Source organism: Convolutriloba macropyga, chromosome 8, assembly GCF_964194025.1.
Source record: "Convolutriloba macropyga chromosome 8, txConMacr16.3, whole genome shotgun sequence".
Lineage (NCBI taxonomy): Eukaryota > Metazoa > Xenacoelomorpha > Acoela > Convolutidae > Convolutriloba > Convolutriloba macropyga.
The window spans coordinates 55,664,659-55,686,219 of NC_134475.1; the positions used below are offsets into that span (position 1 = coordinate 55,664,659).

Consider the following 21,561-nt stretch of genomic DNA (forward strand, 5'->3'; position numbering starts at 1 on the left):
CTTGTGGATGTTCACTTAATACTTTTTTAAAACCATTAGTTATAGATAAACCAGATTTATTCTTTAAAGGAATAGCCCATGCATATTTTGTGAATATATCTATAACTGTTAATATAAACTTATAATTATTATTGTATTTACTTAGAGATGACTTATCAATTAAATCAGCTGACCATGTTTCATCTTTATATAGTGGTATTATTCTTTGTCTTTTAAACTTTGTTATTTGAGGACTGAATACTTCTTTAGCTAGTTGTTGTTGTTGTTTTTCTAACGTTTTATTTATGGACATAGTCATCTGCGAAGCAGGTTCCCTGATGGACGTAGTCATGGTTTCACCTATTTACCATAATTATGAAAAATTATCTAGTTGGTTTTGATTAATAATATTCATAGATAATAGTTGCTTAGATATGTCTAGCATTTCATCATATAACCCATCATGACCAGCTTTTGTTTCTAGTATTAATAATTCTAGTCTTTCTACTAAATTATTTGGGTTGCCATTTAATCCCCTGCCAAATATATCATCTCCTACCTCCATTATACGTTTTATTGTTTTTTATCTAGCGCTTTTCTTATCCCCTTTTCCTAAATCATATCTAATATCCTTTAAAAACCTTTTAACTTTGTTTTCATTTTCCTCAACTTTATCATCATATGTTACATTTGATTTAGTAAGAAAATCAGCAAATCCTTCTGAAAACTCATATACATTATCCCTAACTAAAAATGCACCCTTCTCTAGAGTTATATCAACACCATTCATTTTATATCTCCTACTAAGTAATTCTACGAGTTCTAATTTTAATTGAGGATTAGTTTGAGCCCGCATGTCATGAAGAAGTTTGGCTGTTTTTGTATCAACATAAACTGGTGCTAAATCTTGAGTTTGCTTTATGGTCCCCTTTACCTTTCACCCATCTTGGAAGCAGTTTCATTAAACTGGAAACCAGCTTGCTCGATCTGCGAAGCAGTTTCACCAATCATCTTAGTTTGTTTATCTAACTCTTGATTTTGCCAATCTATTGCTGTTAATGTTTGTTCACTTAATGCTAGATTGCGTTCATTGTTTGCATTTATCTGCGAAGCAGTTTCACTGAGAGTTTTAGTTAAAGGATCAAATAACTCTTCTATTTCTCCATAATATTCTTGTTGTTTTAATTTATCTTCTAATCTATTCTTTCTGTTTCGTTTTTCTAGATTGTTTAATTTTATAAGTGTTTCTAGTTTAGTCATTTTATATGTATTGCAAAATTATAATAAGAGTAAAAAAATGGATAATGAAAACAGCTTCTCTCTTAATCTAAAAAGATGTTTAGCTTGTAAAAGACGTTGTAATACTATAGATGAGTTTATCGATCATATTGAGGAACCAAATCATGATGATTTAGTAATTTCAACTTATTCTAAATATGTAGATGGGGTTGGGAAGATAATAAAATTTCTAGAATATAATAAAATTATAATAGCTGGAGCTACACTACATAAGAATACAATCATGGGAGACACTATGGAAAAATATATGGCTCCGATAATGATTTTTAATATACTAACTACCAACCATATGGATATAATGAATGAAATAGTTCTATAATTAATTGTTATAAAAATTAGCAAAGCTCGTTATATAATATAATAGCAACTTCATTTAACTTTCTATCATCACTAATGGTTAATTCTACAATATTATTAACCAGTAGGTCTTTGTCTCCATCTAATGATGCTTGGCGGATCATTTTTATTAAATCTCTTTTGAATAGATATAGATTCTCATCATGAGGATAGCTTTCAATATTATTTACATAAAATCTTTTATCATCAAATGTGTTTAGACTAATCTTACTTGTTTTTGTTGTTTTCATTTTATCACCAACTTTTTGTATTCTGCATTCATCTACTGTTCTCTGTGTATTATTCATTAAAGCGTCATAATAATCTATGTGCCTAGCATTATTATGCTTCTTTATTCCTTTTTCTTTTGTGTTTTTAGGATAATTTTTGAAGCTATATGTTTTGGGGGACAATGCTATAAATTTCTCAATAATCCTACTTCCCAGCTCGTGCTTAAACTTGCCGGGGACTTTATTATTAGTTTTTATAGGTATTTCTAGATTACTTAAGTCCATATGCTCATCACTAACCTTACCTTCACTATAACTTAATACGAAACTGTCCGTATCCATATAGTGAAGTGTTAGATCTTTGAGGGATGGTTGTAGAATATTATAGAATACATCATACATGTGTAATTTACTTAATTCTAAGATAGTAACACCTACATATACTGGAGAATATTCTATTTTTTTCTTTATATATTCTATTTGGCTATAATCTCTAAATCTAGTTATATTATTAAATGTTGGTTTACTTATACTTTTCATTATCTTTTCTTCATCGTGCAAGAACTTGCTTTGAAAGAAGTGTAGAGGATTCATGCACATTCTTCCATATAATGAGTTATTCATTAGTTTCCTTACATTCTTCTCTGCTTCAGTTTTAGCTGTTGCTCTTTTGTTTGCATAGTTTTGTTTATACTCGCTACATATATAATCTTGTTTAAATTTAATTACTCTATGTATTTTGTTACTTTTACCCCCATCTTAACATAGAACTGTAACATCCTATAATGAACCATATATTCTGTTTTGTTGTTTTGGTCTAAGATTAATTTCTCTGTTCTTGCTTTACTTTTCTCTCTTTCTCTGCATCCCAATTCATTATCATTTATCTTTCTTTTATTAGGCATTAGTGCTAACTGTTCTGTTCTCTCTTTACATTCATTAGTATAATCAATATCACAAACTATATAGTAACCATGATCACTATCATCTGGAGTATTCAAAATTACATCTAGAGTAGTAGTAGTAATAAACTCAAAATCCTTATAAGGTAACTTTTGCATCATTGCATAACCATATAGGTTGTTTGCGTCTATGTACCATAAATTTCTATTATTAACGTTATCATTAGTATCTGCGAAGCAGGTTCCCTGATTAGTATTAGTATTAGTACTAGTATTAGTATTAGTATTAGTATTAGTATTAGTATTAGTATTAGTAATAGTATTAGTATTAGTATTAGTATTAGTATTAGTATTAGTATTAGTATTAGTATTAGTATTAGTATTAGTATTAGTATTAGTATTAGTATTAGTATTAGTATTAGTATTAGTATTAGTATTAGTATTAGTATTATCATTAATATTAGCATTAGTATTAGTATTACTATCTGCGAAGCAGGTTCCCTGATTATTTATATATCTATCACACTTTATTCCGCATATACCACCTCGCTTTGCTCCAACAAAATCATCTAGCATTTGTTTATCTTGTAATGTATCTAATGATACACCGCTTGACATTAACCAACAATCAAAACTATAACCCGGGAGACTAACGTAATGTAGTGGATTGAGCTTGAATTCTTTCATACTTAGTTTAACATATTCATTCATGCAATAGTCTAATATTTCCACATCATTTTGTAAATACTCTATAGTTAGATCTTTACCAGTTTTATTACTGTTTTCATTATTAAAGTTATCTACTTCTTCTTGTGTTGGTAATTTATTATGTAGAGAGGATTTAAAGTCTTCTAATTTTAGATTACCTATAACTTATTGGTAGGTAGCTTTGCTACCATTGGCAGCTTCGCTGCCATAATCATCCAAACCAAAGTATTCATATGGATATAATATTTTAGTTTTACATCAGTATATCTTTGCCATTTGATCTAGAGGCACAGCTATACAATCGGCAGTTATAATATTTTTTATATTCTGACGTTTGTGTTCATTTATAAAAGTAATATGTTTTTTCTTAGGACAAACAATCTCTGGTTTGAATGAGTTGTTGCATTTGTGCTTATCATTTTTAATTTGTGAGTTAAACCAATAGGTACAACTATCGCAATAATAATATTTAATGTTATTTTTATTTGGTCGAACTAACAGGGTTTCTATATTTTTTATTATGGCACAGTGTTCTATTTGACCATTACTCCAAAACTAGTATTCTTACATCTTTTCAACCTTTTTAAAATCATCCACTTGTTTAAACAATTCTATTTTACCATTATCACAAGGTGTGTATACCCAAATATTAATATTATACAATTTCTGTATTCTTATTATATAAGCAAAATCATCTTCTTGTTGTTGTCTTGGTTCAATTAGTTTATCTACATATTTACTTTCTCGAGTTGCATGGTGTGGGGCGGGATGTAGCCAAGCAGTTATAGTTAGTTGTAAGCAATTGTATTTATAACTAAGTATATTTAATATCGATTTAGAGTTTTTGAGATAAGGAGGTAAATCTATATAACTACCAATAGATGCTTTAGTTGGTTCAATGTTTAACTGAATACTTCTTATTCCAAGAAACTCAAAATCATAACCATAACCTTCATATATTTCTTTTTTTGAAATCTAGCCACCGATGGAAGTCACCATATTCATATATTGCATTATTATTAATATAATCAGTATTGAAAAATATTTTAGTAGTTTTAATTTCTTCTTTGGTTCTCTTCTTATAATCACATTCAGCCGTGATCTTATATTTAAAACTCTTAACTTTACAAAACTGGTAACAGTTTTTAATTTCTTCTTAAGAGTAATTAGTTGCTTCATCTATATCTTCAATGTAATTCCCAACTTTATCAGTAATATAAAATTCTCTCATGTTCTGACTTGAGTTTATATCGAAGTCTTCTGTGTTTTCTAGATACATGCGATTGTGACTATATGGATGAGTAGTTAGAGCTACTTCACTTCTAAATTCTTCATGACATTCTTTACATTCATACTTAATTCTGGTGTAGATATCCTCTTCAGTTTTAGTTTTAGGTTTGGTGGCTGGTTTAGTTTTAATAATATTATCATCTTCATCCAAGTTATACACCCTCTCCGAGATTTCCATTTCTTCAGACTCAAACATTTTCTCCAATAGTTCCTTATGTTTGAGATCGTATGATTGATGCCTGTATAAAGCCTTCTTTGATTCAAAGGATAGATTACAGACATCGCAGAAGTTTATGACACTAGTATTAGTTGATTGAGACATGATGTATCTTTTTAGGGAAATAATCAAAAAAGAATATTTCGAAAAATGAAAATGATATGCAAAATGTATAAATAAACCTTGGAAAGAATATTGTAATAATTGTAAAGAATTAGAACATTCTTGTTATGTTTGTAAAAATATGGTTAAAGTGAAAGATTATATAGAACATTCGGGATATTATTATTCTGATCCTGGTCAATGTCTAACATGTAGTATGTGTATACCCATCACAATGTGTCCCATATACAGTCTCACAGCAGGGATCATCCTTTTTAAGAACTGTGAATTTGGTTTTTTTTATCTCACTTAGTTTTATAGTATTTCATCCGAGTCGGGGGACGTTCACTGGAGTCAGTGAGGAAGGAACCCCAAACCTTCCGTTTGCTAAAGCAACTTAACTAGACTCGATGATTTAACCACTACACCAAGTGAGACAGAAAGTTTTATTTTTAAATTGATTAAATATTGATTAGGGGATATATGAAAATTTTTTATTATTTTTAAAATTTCTTTAAATTTTTGTTCAAGTTTTTTTGCAAGTTGGTTTTACGTGCTTTTTACACGGTCTCATCTGCGAAGCAGTTTCACTGATTAGTTTTATACTAGTATCTGTGGACGTCCACCGGAGTCGGTGGGGATAGAACCCGAACTATCGGTGAAACCGCTTCGCGGATCCGTCTGATAATGGTTAATTACCAGCTTAACTCTGTAATAGTGGCTTGCACTAAGTGAGACAAGAAATGATAGATTTAAAATATAAAAGAAGTGAATATAGAGCTAATATATATAACAGTGGATAAAACAAGGGATTCAACAAACAGTAAAATTTGGCCCGATTCGACATGCGCGATTAGCGTTAAGAGAAAGGGACAAATTTTACTGGTGGTTGAATCCCTTGTTTTATCCACTACTTTCATTTTTAGTAATAAAAAACGGTAAAAGAATAGTCACTGTGCAGTCAAATCTATACATCACATCTGGACACCACAAATAGGTTCATGGAATGTTCATAAATATGTTGTGATCAATATTAAGACTGTAGCTTAGATGAAAACCAGAGATGCTACTTGGTTATACTGTGAAAATTAATTTAGTTTTGACAGTATGTAATATATGCAAATCTTACGCAAAAAAAATTGTCACTCAGTATGTATAGCGTAGTCAGAAAGATTGAAAAACTTTTATCACACAAAAAATAACAAAACAAGCTAGTTTTTTTAAAAAAATGATTAAATTAGCTATATAGTAACGGTATTGAATTGATTAAAATTTAGTTTTATATATTTGTTTCATAAACACTGATCAAATGTCAAAATGTAATTGCCGCTCGAGTTTTTCTTCAAAACAAAATCTAAAAAAAACATTTTCTTTTCTATCTCTTTTCCCCTATATATAAAGTTTAATCTTGAAACTATTCTATCTCAAGTATTAGTTTGAAGTAGCAAACATTTTCCAAAATAAAAGAGCCGTTAAATTGAACTTTCAATAAAATGGATTTACTATGATATCACTTAAACAGGCACAGAAAAAATTTTGAAAAAAAAATTGTTCATAAATCGTATGATTTTTATCTGAATTGCGCTTTTTTTTTGCTCGGCAACTTTTTGTATGGGACAAAATGCATCAGATAATGTTAAATTTTTAGAATTATGATAGAAAACTGTGTTTTGAAAAAATATTCCGTTTAAATATAACAAAAAATGATTTTAAGCAAGACAAAGCAGGAAAAACTCTGTAACGTTTTCTAATATCTCTGTATTGTGAAACCAACAAGCTCACATCTGAACTGATCTTCGCCACGGTTTGGAAAATTTTTTTTGATTTCAAAAACAAAAGAGTCTATGGGTCACAACATACAGTTGTTTTTCATAATAATATTTTAATAACTTTCAGGAATTCAGTTGGTTTTTTCTGGAAGCATCAGAGATACCACGGAGAACTTATTTTTTGCAAAGATGTAACTGTTTGACTTACGATGTATGAAAAAAATTGTATTTGATTACATTTCATTTTCTTTTGTCTTCATGATTTAATTTTGAAATAAATGCTGTTGACTAATTTGTGTTCAGTTAATTTTCGATCTGGCAATGAAAAATCTTGATTTTAAATAACGATTTGTGTGACAAAAATAAACCACAAAAAGAAAAATCCACAGCAATTTAAGATAAACTAATTAAGTATCGAAAGATTTTGAAGAATTCTGCACTTTCTTCAGTTGCAGCCTTCTGTCAACAGAACTCAAACAATCGAACTCCTTTGTATTAAAAAAACTATTTCAGTTTTTTTATATGAAGTCATGTTGGTTGGTGTTAGAGCACGAAATTTGTTGCTGGTTTGACTCTAAATTGAAGCTTGGTTCCACAATTTGACATTAAGCTGGGAAATATGGGACGAAAACAACAAAAGAGCTTTTTTCGTTAATTTTATTAACTATCACTCTAATTTCGTTGTTCTTTGCGCTTCACGTCATGAACTAGGGATAAATTTGAAGAAAAAACAGTCTTTTGTGTAGGTTTTGAGGGCCATTCAATAATAAAATGAGTTAATTTTACATCCGTTTCGTTTTTTGAGCTATGATTTCTTTGAACTACTGATCTGTTTGCTTATAGTGCTTGTAGAGCAGTTGAACAGCTAGGTACTTGAAGGTCTTTAGTTTACAAAAAATTAAAAATCACCTCAACTTTACAATACCATTGATGACTATTTAAAACCAAAGAATGATTTTTAACGTTAATGCTTGACGCTACTGGTGTCCATTTTGGTCCGCAGAATATGATTTTTGAGCAATCTTTTTTAAAAAAACTTTTCACAAATTCAACCAAAACCGCTAATTTTTAAATTTATTTTTCTAATCGGTTGAAATTTTTCGATGGTTTTTATTTTCATTTTAGATTCGAAGGAAAAGAAGAACACGAACAAAACGTTCACAATGGTGAAGCGCCAGGCTCTGGCTTACTGTGTACAAGAAGTGTACTTCGATCCAGAAACAGAAACATTTGCTCTTCCCGCAGATCGCAAACGGAAAACCAAAGAAACATCAGAACAAGAAAATTCCAATGCGTCTGCAGAGAAGGACAGCGCTTAAGAGAAAAAACAGAGAGCAAAATAAAAGTTGCGTTCTGCTTTACCAACCATATTAGATTCATCCAACTCTCCGGGTTGAGGTTTAAGCTGATATCAGCTGATAGTATGATATGGAGTGCGCTGAATTCGCAGAATTTTGATGAAAATGAGCGAAATGTGTTGAATGTTTGCTTGTAGATGGTGAAATTGACGAAAAAATTAGTTTAATATTTGCGAACGCATTTTTTTTAACAAAAACCAGAAACCAGTCCTCAGAAAGTTCAACCCTTTTATCACTTCATCCTGAATCTATTAATTTGCATAGTTGGTATCCGTAACAGTCAGTACTACCTATAAATAGAGCTTGGACAATTCATGGAGGAAACTTAAAAGTTTGAAGGATTTAGGGGAGATGACTGAAATGGCTGAAATGACTGAAGGAGTTTAAAAATTTAGAGAGGTGAAACAAGAGGTAAAACATAGATTTGCCTGTGAAGTAGCAATTGAAGATAAATTTTAAAACATAGCAGGACGTCCTGACGTGCAATTCAAAGAATTTTCATTGACTAAGCAGAAAACTAGACCTAGAACGGACTATGAGCGAATTGGGAAATTCATTTAGAAAAGAACCCGATCCATTAAATCGAAGAAAACAGTAATAATTTAGGTAACATTTTCGCATGTAAACAAAAAACCACTAGCAAGAAAGCGAATTTTTGTTCAAACACCGTTTTCTCACTCTACTTCAAAATTAGAGCAAAGAACTTTCACGCCGCAAAACCACTCGCGTATTCACTCTACTTCCTGTTTCGGTGTGACCAAAATCACTACTCCAATTTGGCTTCAAAATCATGAAAATGTGTGAACAGATCTTATAAAAAAACAGCGCCCCAAAAAATTCAAATTCTTTGAAATGTAAAAAACTTATGATCAGGTTATGAAAAAACTTTAGATCAGGTTATAAATAACTTTTGAAATCACTATGAGTTTATTTATGAGTACTTTTGAATGTGCTTAATTTGCCATTGCTTGTTAAAACTTTTTTTGTTTTTCCCAGTCCTTTCCAAAACAAGAACGAAGCAAAACATGATAGATGGAAGCAAAACAAGTTAGTTCGGCTTTAATACATAAATTTTGGGACGCTTCTCAAACTTTATGTGATATAACACAACCATTTGCATTGTTTCACTCGATTTTTGTGCTTTTCAGGAGGAATTGAAATATGTTGCTGAGGAATGATTGATTAACATTATCTAATAATGTTTAGATACAAAAAAAAAACAATTGACGTACTTCATCCCGAGTGTTAGGACATTGGAGAATTGAGTTATGTGGTATCAAAACCGAGAGAAAACAAGTAGAGAGAACACAAAGAGAACAACACGGGTACACTTTATCACCCCTACTATTTTAATCCATCTCCTAAAGTTGTGTTGTATGCGGATATAACCTAAAATTTTTTTGAGAATTTTTCTGAAATCAGGGACAATACATCCTAAAAGTGATGAAAATGTTGAATATTTGGTTCTGGGTGCTGTATTGGCTAGAGAAAAAATGGTTCGGTACTTGCCAGCGCATAAATTGAAAATATCTGAATTCATTTTTCAGATACTATTTGCATAATTTGCTAGAAAAAATTTAATCTTGGAGGTGTCAGTTCATCCCGAATATAAGATTGTTGCACAGTTGGTACAAGTAACCGTCAATATTAGCCATAATTAGGGCTTTTGTAAGGGGTTCAAGTAAAAATATGAAAAAAATTGTAAGAGTTGTGAAAAGGGTTTTTAGATTATTAGTTTGCGGTGTGCAAATGATTAAGGTTTGAAACGATGCGTAAGATATAGATTTGTCTGTCAAGCAGTCTATTAATAAACTTACAATTTTTCAAAAGCCGCTTATCAAGTTACAAATCATTATGAAATTATGAATACTATTGAGTGAGCTTTTATAATTAGCTATTGCTTATTAGAACCCTTTCTGTCTTTCCTAATCTTTCCCGAAATATGCACGGAAAATGCATGGATGGAATGCAATTAGTTTTGCTTTAATAAATAAAATTTGGCAAGCCTCTAAAACTTTATGTGATAAAACACAACCATTCGAAGCCGTGCATCTTGCGCGCGTTCCGGGAAGAAGTTCAAAATTTGTTTCAGAGGGCAGAATAATTAACATCATCTAATAGGGTTTAGATACAAAAATGGGATCTATTCTGTTTCCCCCACCCCAGTGTTTTTTTATGACCCCCAGTTACAAATTATATGTTTTTATATAGCACATTACTATGTAAGAAAATGCACGTGCGCCTAGGGGTCATAAAAGATTTATGCTCACTAAGCTGGGGGTGGGAACAGAATAGATCCCAAAAAAGCATGCAAACGATAATTGTCTAATTGTCTATATAGGAACTGCGGATATTTAACAAAATGTGTTAAAGTTATCAATTTGGCACTCATTTTGATTTTTTTTCATAAAACGTTTGCAAGCAAGTCAATTGTTTGAGATCAATTGACGCACTGCATCACAAGAATTAGGAAATTAGAAAAATGAGTTGAGTGGCATTACAAAAAGTAATGTCGCTTTAAGGTAAAAAATCATCTGAAGAAGGAGGCTCGGCAATTTACGTTTGTACATAATGTTTTGAACCCACCAATCAAGTTGGGACAAAATTGTCCGTCAAATGAGCAAGAGATAGCTAACCTTCTAATAATCACTTATTAGTCCAAGAAAATTAGCGAATTCAATTTAAAATTTACTTGAAGCTTTAATGACTATAGAAATGAAACAATAACTCATTGGAGGGCCAAGGATATCTGCCATTAGGGAGCGTAGACACAAGACAGACAAAAAAATCAAATAATCACAACAAGCATTACTTGCAAGCATTACGACCAAAACTAAATGCCTATTAATTTTTTCTTAACAAAACTTAATGAAAAAGTCAAAATAGCGTCAGATAGAAATAATCTAAAACAAATGATATGCATTTCAGCCGAAAACACATGGGACCTAACTTTATGGAGAACAAGTAGACAGAAAACAAAAAGGTGAAAAAATTAAACAATGCGTTTTACACTTTTTGAAAGCAATTAATTTCAAAGCCTTGAAAGCAGTTACCTATCAACTGATATAATTTAATGATTTCGACCTTAAAACAAAACCCATTGAGATTTAATTTTATCAAGAATCTCTCAATAGTATAAAATTAACAAAAACACAAAAATATAAAAAACCAATTTTGCGGGGAAACGTTGTCGGAGGCCTTGAGAACAAAATCTATCCACTAAAAATACCGAATATAATTTTTTTCGCCTTTTTTCAATTTTAGCATTGGGGTATTGGACTTCTCATTACTATGCTATTTTTGTGATGGTGGGACAACAAAAGAGAACATCAAGAGAACATCAAAAAAGACAATTATTGAAAGAAAACAGCAGTGAAGACTAAATCATGATTTCATTTCAAAAATGCTGAGAATCTCTGTTTGCTATGAATAGGCTGAAAAGTTGCAGAAGTAAGATGGAAATTGGCAAATCTCAAATAATCAGTATTTTTGTTGAAACAAATTTTTTTAAAAGCGTAAAGCATAACAACCGCAAAGTTCAACTGCAAATTGTTAAAATGTTTTTTACTGTCTGAACATGTCATTGACGAGACTTAGTCAAAAGACTACACATTAACACAAAAAAACAGCAGAATTCAAAATTACATGAACAATTTAATGCAAATGGTGTTGAACCCCAAATAACAAATGCCTTGCGCTCAAACCGTAATTTTGACTGGTCAATAATCGAGGTTGGAGCCGAAATTTTTTTGTTCCGTTACTATCATAAAATATGACGCGCCCCATTACAGTCCGAATACTTTTTGAAATATAAAACTCACCATTTAGACTTAAAATGGTCCTGCTGTTGATGCTTCTTCATTACAACAAAAATGTTTCAAATGTTGCGAAAACAGCGCACTTGAACAAAAAGAGAAAGTCATTATAAGAAAAATAAACGTTGAATTTTGGTTACTTTTTGAGTTATATTATCAGAAAACCATTATGAATCAACTGCAAGCTTAAGACAGTTTTTTTAAATAGCTGCAAAAACACCAAATTAGAAATTTGATAAAGTAGACGTAGTCATAAGACCACAGAAATATATTCAAATGCTGGCAATACTCAATGCAATCAATATGAATTAAGTAAAAATTTACGAAAAACTATGGTATTAACTCCTAAAATGCAATATTGTTTCACCTTTAATAACTGAATTTTTGAATTATGAAAATTTTTTTAGAACAAAATGCAAAAAATTCAAAAAATACGGTACCAAAATTCAATCAGAATGCCATCTCATTGCATTAAACACCGATGAGACCAAAACTGGCTATAGCTGCCTGGCGTTTTAAAAACTCATTTGTTTTATAAATTTGGGTAACATTTTTTTGGCAGACTAAAACTGAATTTGTGAAAAATAAACTATGCATTTTCTATAATTATCGGTTGAAATAAGCGAAAAACCGCAAATCTTTTATTCCAAGACAAAATTCGTAAGAACAAGAACCGTTGGTGTAATTAGCACCAATCTGAATAAAGAAAAAAATTTTTTCAACCCGCAGTTTTCGTTTCTGCAGCACCGGTCAAACTGCAAAAAAATGAACAAATATGATTATTTGATGCCTTCCTTAGGAAAAAAGTGAAAAAATGATGAACATTTGAAATTTAGCTGAAAATTTTGCCAAAACATTCGATTCAATTTTTTCATGAACTCTCTTCTATCTTTAAACGTAATACTAATGAAGAGGAAGTGAGACTAGAATAAGAGGAAGTGAGCCTTACGTTTGCAAAAATTTAATCCTTCGTAACTTAAATTTGAATCTTCTTAACTTCTCAGCAATTACAAGCTTTTTAATTTGAAATTCTACGCATGACAATCTTTCTACTGATACCAATCACAATTTTGTCCAATTACATTTGATTTGTTTTGGCAAAATTTTCAGCTTAATTTCAAATGTTCATCATTTTTTCACTTTTTTCTTAAGGAAGGCATCAAATAATCATATTTGTTCATTTTTTTCCAGTTTGACCGGTGCTGCAGAAACGAAAACTGCGGGTTGAAAAAATTTTTCTTTATTCAGATTGGGGCTAATTACACCACCGGTTCTTGTTCTTACGAATTTTGTCTTGGAACAAAAGATTTGCGATTTTTCGCCTATTTCAACCGATAATTATAGATTGAAATAAGCGAAAAACCGCAAATCTTTTATTCCAAGACAAAATTCGTAAGAACAAGAACCGGTGGTGTATTTAGCCCCAATCTGAATAAAGAAAAATTTTTTCAACCCGCAGTTTTCGTTTCTGCAGCACCGGTCAAACTGGAAAAAAATGAACAAATATGATTGTTTGATGCCTTCCTTTGGAAAAAAGTGAAAAAATGATGAACATTTGAAATTTAGCTGAAAATTTTGCCAAAATATTTGATTCAATTTTTTCATGAACTCTCTTCTATCTTTAAACGTAATACTAATGAAGAGGAAGTGAGCCTAGAATAAGAGGAAGTGAGCCTAACGTTTGCAAAAATTTAATCCTTCGTAACTTAAATTTGAACCTTCTTAACTTCTCAGCAATTAGAAGCTTTTTAATTTGAAATTCTACGCATGAAAATCTTTCTACTGATACTAATCACAATTTTGTCCAATTACATTTGATACTGATAATAAGAAACTCTGGCTCTAACAAGGTTTAACACTGAACATAAATGTATTCATAGGTTATACTGGTTGATTTCAAAATTTAACTTCTGAAAGGAGTCAAAAGACCTCAGGATTTTCTGGCCCCCTCCAAATTGTGTATTACAGGGTGTGTAACATTCTGAGCAACAAAACAGGTGATTTATATCTCCAGGGAAACTCCAGGGCCGCTTCAGTCCATCTCCAAGATGAGGTTTTTTTAGAAGTGCCAAACGAAAAATGAAGAGTCACGGTATCTTTCTCAGCCGCATCATTGAAATTTCATATGTTTGATAAAAGTCTCTTGATATCATTTGAAATAATTGAATATGCAGGATCAGAATACACTGGAAAAAATCACATCTTATGTATTTATTACTGCAAAACCAAAGGAAAAATCATCTATTTATTTTTTACTGGTTATGCTTGGCTGCTATGAGCATTTAGCTCTTTGGTCGTTTTTAGCTGAATGCCAATAAATCAATTTTTGAACGAAAATTTTTATTTCCACATTTTATGAAAACTAATTTTTAGAGAAATTTTTCGCTGGAAGAAATATCAAAAATAGTTAGATAAACTAAGTTTTTCTTCAAATTTACCATGTTTTTTTCAGAAGATTACATTTGAAATTTCAATTATCATACAAAATGAACGGTAAAGTAATAAAAAGTTCTTATTAAAACAAACGCCCGAAGGCGTTAAGAAATATTGTAGATTTTCTGTCAATAATAAAAAATTGACAACAAATGGCGATAGATATTTTTGAGGAAGAAAAGCAGGGAAAGCAACTAATCTTTTGCAAATACTCTCAGCTTGGTGACAATTCGGATAATAAATCAAATTTATCTCAATAAATAAGTATGTCAGCTAGTATTGTCATATCTGGCGCCAAAGAATTTTTTTACAGTTCAGGGGGTTTGTTGAGTTTAGCAGATGGCAAGCAGATCTGTTGAACAGCCATCCAACAAAAGTAAGTTCCTTTTTACTTTTGAGAAGGCTCTAAAGCAAACAATTTAATTGAAAGTCTCGCATCTCTATTGGATAGTAAGATTGAGCTTGAAATTCGATCAACTCTGGTCTAAACTGATCATGAAAGACATTGTTCATTAAAATATTTTTTTAAATGAAACTTTGGCAGCCTATTTTTCATACTTGGCAGTACAAATCTTCTATAGATCTTCATATAAAACTGGTTTTGTTGAGTTATATCTATCAGCTGAGGCAGAGATCTAACGATTATCTTAAGAACTTATCGAAAGGGGCATTCATTATCTTAAACAACAAATCTGGATTTTTGAGAGCAAATATCTAAGACATATGAGTGGTCATTAAATGGAAGATCGATAAAACTATACTTATATTCTGGTGAGATATGTACAGGATGTAGTCAAAGATTTTTACAAAAATTATCTTCTGAAAGTAGTAAAAAAACCATCCCCGGTGTTTGGGATTATCCTGGCGTCGAGAACAGGAAAACTAAAAACCGCTTCAGTTCATCTCCCAATTGAGTTTTTTTGAGAACTGCCTAGAACAAAAGATGAAGAGACACTGTAAATGATTTCAGCTGCATCCTTGAAGACACATATGTTCATTAAATTTTTTCTGATTTTGCTTAAAATAATTCAACATGCAGGACCAGATACACTGGAACAAATCACGTCTTGTGTATTTATTACCGCAAAACCGGAAGCAAAATCATCTAGTTTATTTTTACAAAGTTAGTCTTGGCTGCTCTAAGCAATTAGCCCCTTAGTCTTTTTTAACTAAAAACTAATAATTCAATTCTCATAAAGAAGTTGTTTAAAGTTCAACATTTGATTAGCTTTAATTATTTTTTTAATAATGAATTTTTTCATCAGGAGAAATCAACAATGGGTAGTTAAAAATTATCTTTTCCAATTTACCATGTTTTCCAGACGATCTCATTTGAAATTTCAGTTATGTTTCGTAAAAGAGTGTTAAAATAAAACAAGTACTTGATAAAAAAACGTCCAAAAACATTAAGAGATATTATAGAATTATAATTTTTTCCCAATGATGAAAAATTTTCAACCAAACGCGAAGGGTATTTAAAGCGAAAAAAAATATGGAAAGCAAATTATATTCTTGTAAAGTTTCCCAGAGTGTTGATAGTTGGGATAATAAGTCAATTTTAGCTCAGTAATATAAGAAGTCAGTTTTGCCAAAGCTGGCACCGAAAGAAATCACTTTGCGATTTAGGAGTTTTTGTTGAATCCAGCAGATTGTATGCATATCTGGAGAGCAGCCTTTCAACAAAATTAAATTCCCTTTAACAGGAGACCCCTAATTAACAGGCAAGGCAGCTTCGCACCTCTGATTAATGATTAAACTCCTCGCGCATTTCAATCAACTCTGGTCCAAGCAGGTCAAGGAACACATTGTTCATTGTAAATTGTTTTATATGAAATTTTGCCTGCGTAAGTTAAAAAATTAGCACTCCAAATTGTCTGTAAATTTTCATTTGATACAGGTTTTGTTAATGTATATCTATCAGTGGAGGCAGAAATCTAACGATTATTTCTAGAGCTTCCCGAAAGGGTCATTTTCTTGAACACAATCTGGTTTTTTGGTAGCGAATATTTATGAAGAGTATATATATGATCATTCGAATGACAGACTGATGAACTTATAATTCTTTTACAGTGAGATATATAAAAGATGAGGTCAAAGTACTTTTTGTGTCATTATTCAAAATTTCCTCTGATTTGTTTACGTTTAAATTGTATCATTGAGTGGAATTGTGGTGCCCATATCTGACTTTCAGAGTAATTCTGTACTCACTCAGGAACTTTTTCAGAAACAATTCAGTCCTGACTCGGAGTCTGTTCACGTCAAATTTTGGTCTGATATTCTATGATTCAGACTCTGAATCATACTCTTCATCAAACTCTGATTTTTGTCTGACTTAGGTTAATTTCATAACTATGTTCGTGAGCCAAGCTAGATTTTACCATTGCTTTCGCTCTCAGTTCCTTAAAAATTTAAATTCTAAGGGTTAGCATGCGTGGAGAAAGTGGTTCAGGAATCTTCCATTTCTAATATTATATTTTAACCCAAAGAAGTTAGGTTTTGATTATAAAACAGCAGAGAAAAACAAATTAGTAAAACACAATCTTTTGAGGCAAAAATTACTGGATGGCAGAATTGTTGGTTGCACTAATTATTTCGAAAGAGGAATAATGAGATGGCGCTCTCTCTCTCTCTCTCTCTCTCTCTCTCTCTCTATCTCTCTCTCTATTCACTTTTGCCACCGAAGTGCCTGGGTAGAGTGAAAATCTAATCCAAGCAGAAAGTTGAGCTGCGACAACTGCCTATATGGCGAAGGCTGCCATAGCATTGACAACAAAAAAATTCAACTGTAAAATGTGACCGTACTCGTCATAATTCAAGACCGCTTTCAGAAAACAAAATCATTCTAAGTTATGAAAAAGTCTAATTATTGGCTCAATGATGAAACTTTTAGTTAAGCTGAAAAATTAATATTGTTCGAACAGTTGCTATCATAATACATTAATCAGTTTTTAAAAGACGAAAATCTGCATTTTGTAAGCAAGCAATAATTGTAACAAAAAAATGGAAAAATAGATTCAATTTTTTAGCTCATTTATTACAAATAGGTGTCTTATAGCTCTCATAGTGACCGCAATAGAGTGTGAGAAGACTGCCAATTAGTTTTCAATTTCAGTTGAATTTTCATTTTCTGTAGTTGGACTAAAAAATTTTTCCAAAAAAAGTTTTTGGAAGTTGTTTTAGTCGTCAGCATTTATGAATGTTAATTAAAAATGAAACTTTTCGAAAAAAGAGTAGCTCACAATGAATAATTAATGAGCTGCTAATAGTTATTGAACAGCCTTGGAGTAGCTTCTTTCAAGTTAACCATGTTTTCCAGAAGCGCACAGTCAAAATAACAATTATGTTTGATAAAAATTTCAAAACAAAAATGGGTGATTATGAAAAACAAGCGTCAAGGAATTTTATTTTTACTTCTTCCGAAAAATTTAAAAAAAGTAGAAACCAAAGGCCGTAGGTATTTTAAATCAAAACAACATAGAAACCAAGCCAATTTTCCTGCAGAAAATCCCAATTTGATGATAATTAAGATGAAGGCGTTCCCGGGCTGGGCACACTGAGCATTGCGGCACTGAACCATTATAAATCCAGAAACTTTATATGGACATTTTTACACTTGGACATTGTTCAAGTAAAAATATACACAGCTCAGTTTATTTGTAATCAAATTTTAATTCTGATATTATCCTGATTTTGATCGTTCATATATATTATCATGCAATTATCAGCAAAATAAACCTTATTGTATAACTCTTTTCAGCCTAAAACTTTCTGTTTTGAACCTGTTCCAGTAGAACCTGTTCCTGATTGTCACTAAAAAATTCACTGTTTTTAACCTGTTTCAGCGTTGATTGTTTATTACACCAGAGGCATGTTCACAACATTTCTACATCACACCACAGTCAATTTCACGTTAAACTACATCACACTGCTGTTAAGTGAAAAGGCGATGTAGAAGAAGTAATTATATATCGAATAGATGTAAACTCAGCAGAAGGGCGAGTTTAGTAACGGCAAAGTAATGGAATATTTAATAACGGCAAAGTAATGAGAACGCAAAATTCAATTGAAAAATGAATTGTGAGAAGAATTAAACAGTATATATACAAATGTGTTTGTCAATATAAATGACGACAACATGCCAATATACAGGAAGAAAATTACCATCAAAATTTTAAAATTTAGGATTTAGGAAAATTCTTGTACTTAGTCTTGCAGTTCCAGTAATTCTTCTACTTAGATATAGGGCAGTTTTTCTTTTTATCGAGTTGTGACCTTTTAATGTTCTACAACTGGCAGAGTTTAAATGGTAAAGTTTTATTAAAAATAAGCAAAGCTTAAAACGGCAAATTATTCAAAATCCCAGAAAATAAGATTGATAGTATTCGCAGAGTTGGTAGTTAAATGTGTCAATTATTAACATAAACATCAATGGAAGAAGTTAAACACTATCGGTCTCTAGAGTTGAAATTACTCGCAAACTTTCTTTTGTTAGTATATTGGTTCCTCAAAATGGACAGAAGACCAAAACATTCCAGTCGAGCGTATAGTCCTGCAATTGCAACTAGGCTAAGAGAAAAATGAGCAAACATAAGAAACGGTTTTTTACGGAATAGAGTTTACAACCATGGAATCAATTTGAATTCACGCTCGAGGTGAACACAAATCTATTTTAATCCTCATAAATTTTATATAGGTCACATGATTCTTTTTCATAACAGTTGATTGTTGAACCTTATAATTTGAAATTACCATCAAAATGAGTAAATTTAATCGAAATTTAGATTAAATTTACTCATTTTGATGGCTGAATTCCACTTTTCTATCTCAATACATTTTTTAAAGTAGACGACAATTATTTATGCTCAATGATTCTTTTTTTAGGCCTGTAAGTTGCTGGCACTTTCTTTGGAAGCAAGTTTAATAGATGCTTGTAAATGTTGCGTATATTTTTTTTCTTCCGGGTTCCGTGATTTTTTTTTGGCTAAATTCTTATACTCAAGAAAATAGTAGTTGATAAATGTTGTATTGTTTCTATAAGTGATGCAAAGAGGAGTGATTGGTTATATCATAGGAAAAGGAAGTGATTACAATGAACTACTCAAATTGTATATAAATGTATATAACACTATTTATTGTTGGATTAAATATTTGTTCAGATGTTAGCTGTAAAGATTCAGATTTGCCCCTCACCCCATATCATTATATTTTTACAGCTGTTTGACACCAAACTAAGTGGAAATTTTCTAATAGTAGCTTCTCTATTTTTTGAGTGATAGAGCTGTTATATTTGAAATATGCCGATATGGCGAGAAAAAAATACTTATAATTAGAAATGTTTATATTCTACTGGTATGGGGATAAGGAATGGGGAAGGGGGCGTGTGGGGGGAGGGGGGGGGGGGGGGAAGGGGTTATGGGTATTTATTCTATTTATTCTCCAGTTAGTTCATTATGGAGACGTTTTTCATTTACAACGCGCACTGTGATCAGTGGTTGCCTTTGTTTCCTTCTTTGTCCTTGATGCATATTTTTTCATTCCCAACAAACCGATAAACGAAGAGCGGAACTTTTGGCCGAATATGACATACATGTAGAAATTAGCCGAATTTATAACAGATTGGCACAGAAACAAAATTGCTAGATTCACATTGAAAAATCTCTCCTTCTCGAATGTCGTTCGTTCTGCAGTCAGGACAAATCTGGCGCATATCGCGAAGGTCAGCGAAAATGCCACGAAAATCGAACAAACAACTATCATTTGCCGGGTTATTTCCATATCTCTTCGGCTTTGCCGAACAAGAGCTTCGGAGTTCTGGCTTTGTTTTGCCTGTTTGTATCTCGTCAGTCGAAGTTTCACGATAGTCACAAGTGTGAACAAGAAGACACTCGATATCGGAATAATGCCATGAACAATTGTGCCGAATTGAGGTCGAATGTTGTAATAGAAATGTGGACTTATGATTCCGAATTCTCTTGCTTTGCAAACATTTTCAGTTGGTGAAATGCGAAAGACAAATGCAGCGGGGCTAGTCCACAATATCATTAGCAAATAGGCAATGATGGTTGAAATTACACAAACTTTAGGCGGATCTTTTCCATTTGTGACCATGAACTTAGTGAGTGGGAATCAATTGAACCCCCCTTCTCCCACCGGACCCTCAAGCCCGCATGTTCTATTTATCCACATAATGACGATTTACTATGCAGTGACAGGTGCACGGGGGTGGGTGTTATTTGGGGTTAAAATTTACAGGAAGGCAATAACGGAAAAGATTCCTTTTGGTTTTCCATATTCTCTATATTTGAATGGAAACAAGACGGCCACACATTTATCCAAGCTGAACAAAGCTGTGACGTAATACGAACTGAGATTCGTGGCCCAGGAGAAGTGAGTTCCGGCTGCACAAGTGACGTCATTAATATCTAGGAGTTCGATGCCAAAGAAAGGCAGCAAAAGGTCAACCACTCCATCATAAAAAACGGTCACAAAGTCAGTTAACGCCAAACTGAACATAAACGCGGCGCCAGAGGTCAAATTTTTCCATTGCGCTATCACAAGCATTGTAAGCAAGTTCCCCAAAACTCCCAAGATTGACAAAAAAGAGGAAAATGCTTTGATTCCGTAAATTGCGCCGTAAGTTACTGGAAAAATCTCCACCCATTTTTCGAGGGAAAGAGGTGTTTCTTCCGTTGTTAAGTTTAAAATTTGCGAATTGTCCATTTTAAGCGCTGTGTGCTTCAGACTAGCCAAATTCTCAACGATTGCCGAGCTCAAGTATTGATTAGTTGATAAATTGATAAATTTGATTAGAGCTTCAATCAAATGAAACAAAATCCAATCAAACATTACAATTACTTTGAAAAGTAAATATTTTTCTTGATCACTTCTGGCGAACCAATAATTTGACAAGAAAGACGTTTTAGTTTTTAAAAAATCGATTTTGAAAACAACTAATTGCATGCTAGCATGAAATTGCTGATTTTTTGTTATAAGTCGAGACACATCAATAGACTTTCAAAATGAATCGTTTCAAGGATAAGTCAATCAAAGAGACCAATAAACTAACGAGTGTTCTCTTGTGGCGGAAATTTAGATAAAAAACTTGGCAATTCAATTCTGGGTA

At 31.8% G+C, this 21,561-nt stretch overlaps 1 protein-coding gene across 4 annotated transcripts in view; it reads left to right on the plus strand.

Annotated features, from left to right (window-relative positions):
• LOC142344204 (uncharacterized) overlaps positions 1-8,371 on the plus strand; it is a 30,236-nt gene extending 21,865 nt beyond the window's left edge. For all 4 annotated transcript variants that reach the window (XM_075395749.1, XM_075395750.1, XM_075395752.1 and 1 more), the window contains exon 7: positions 7,958-8,371. In XM_075395749.1, coding sequence (XP_075251864.1) covers positions 7,958-8,151 — 194 coding nt within the window. In that variant the 3' untranslated portion in view covers positions 8,152-8,371. The remainder of the gene's footprint in view (positions 1-7,957) is intronic.
• Positions 8,372-21,561: the final 13,190 nt, after the last annotated feature.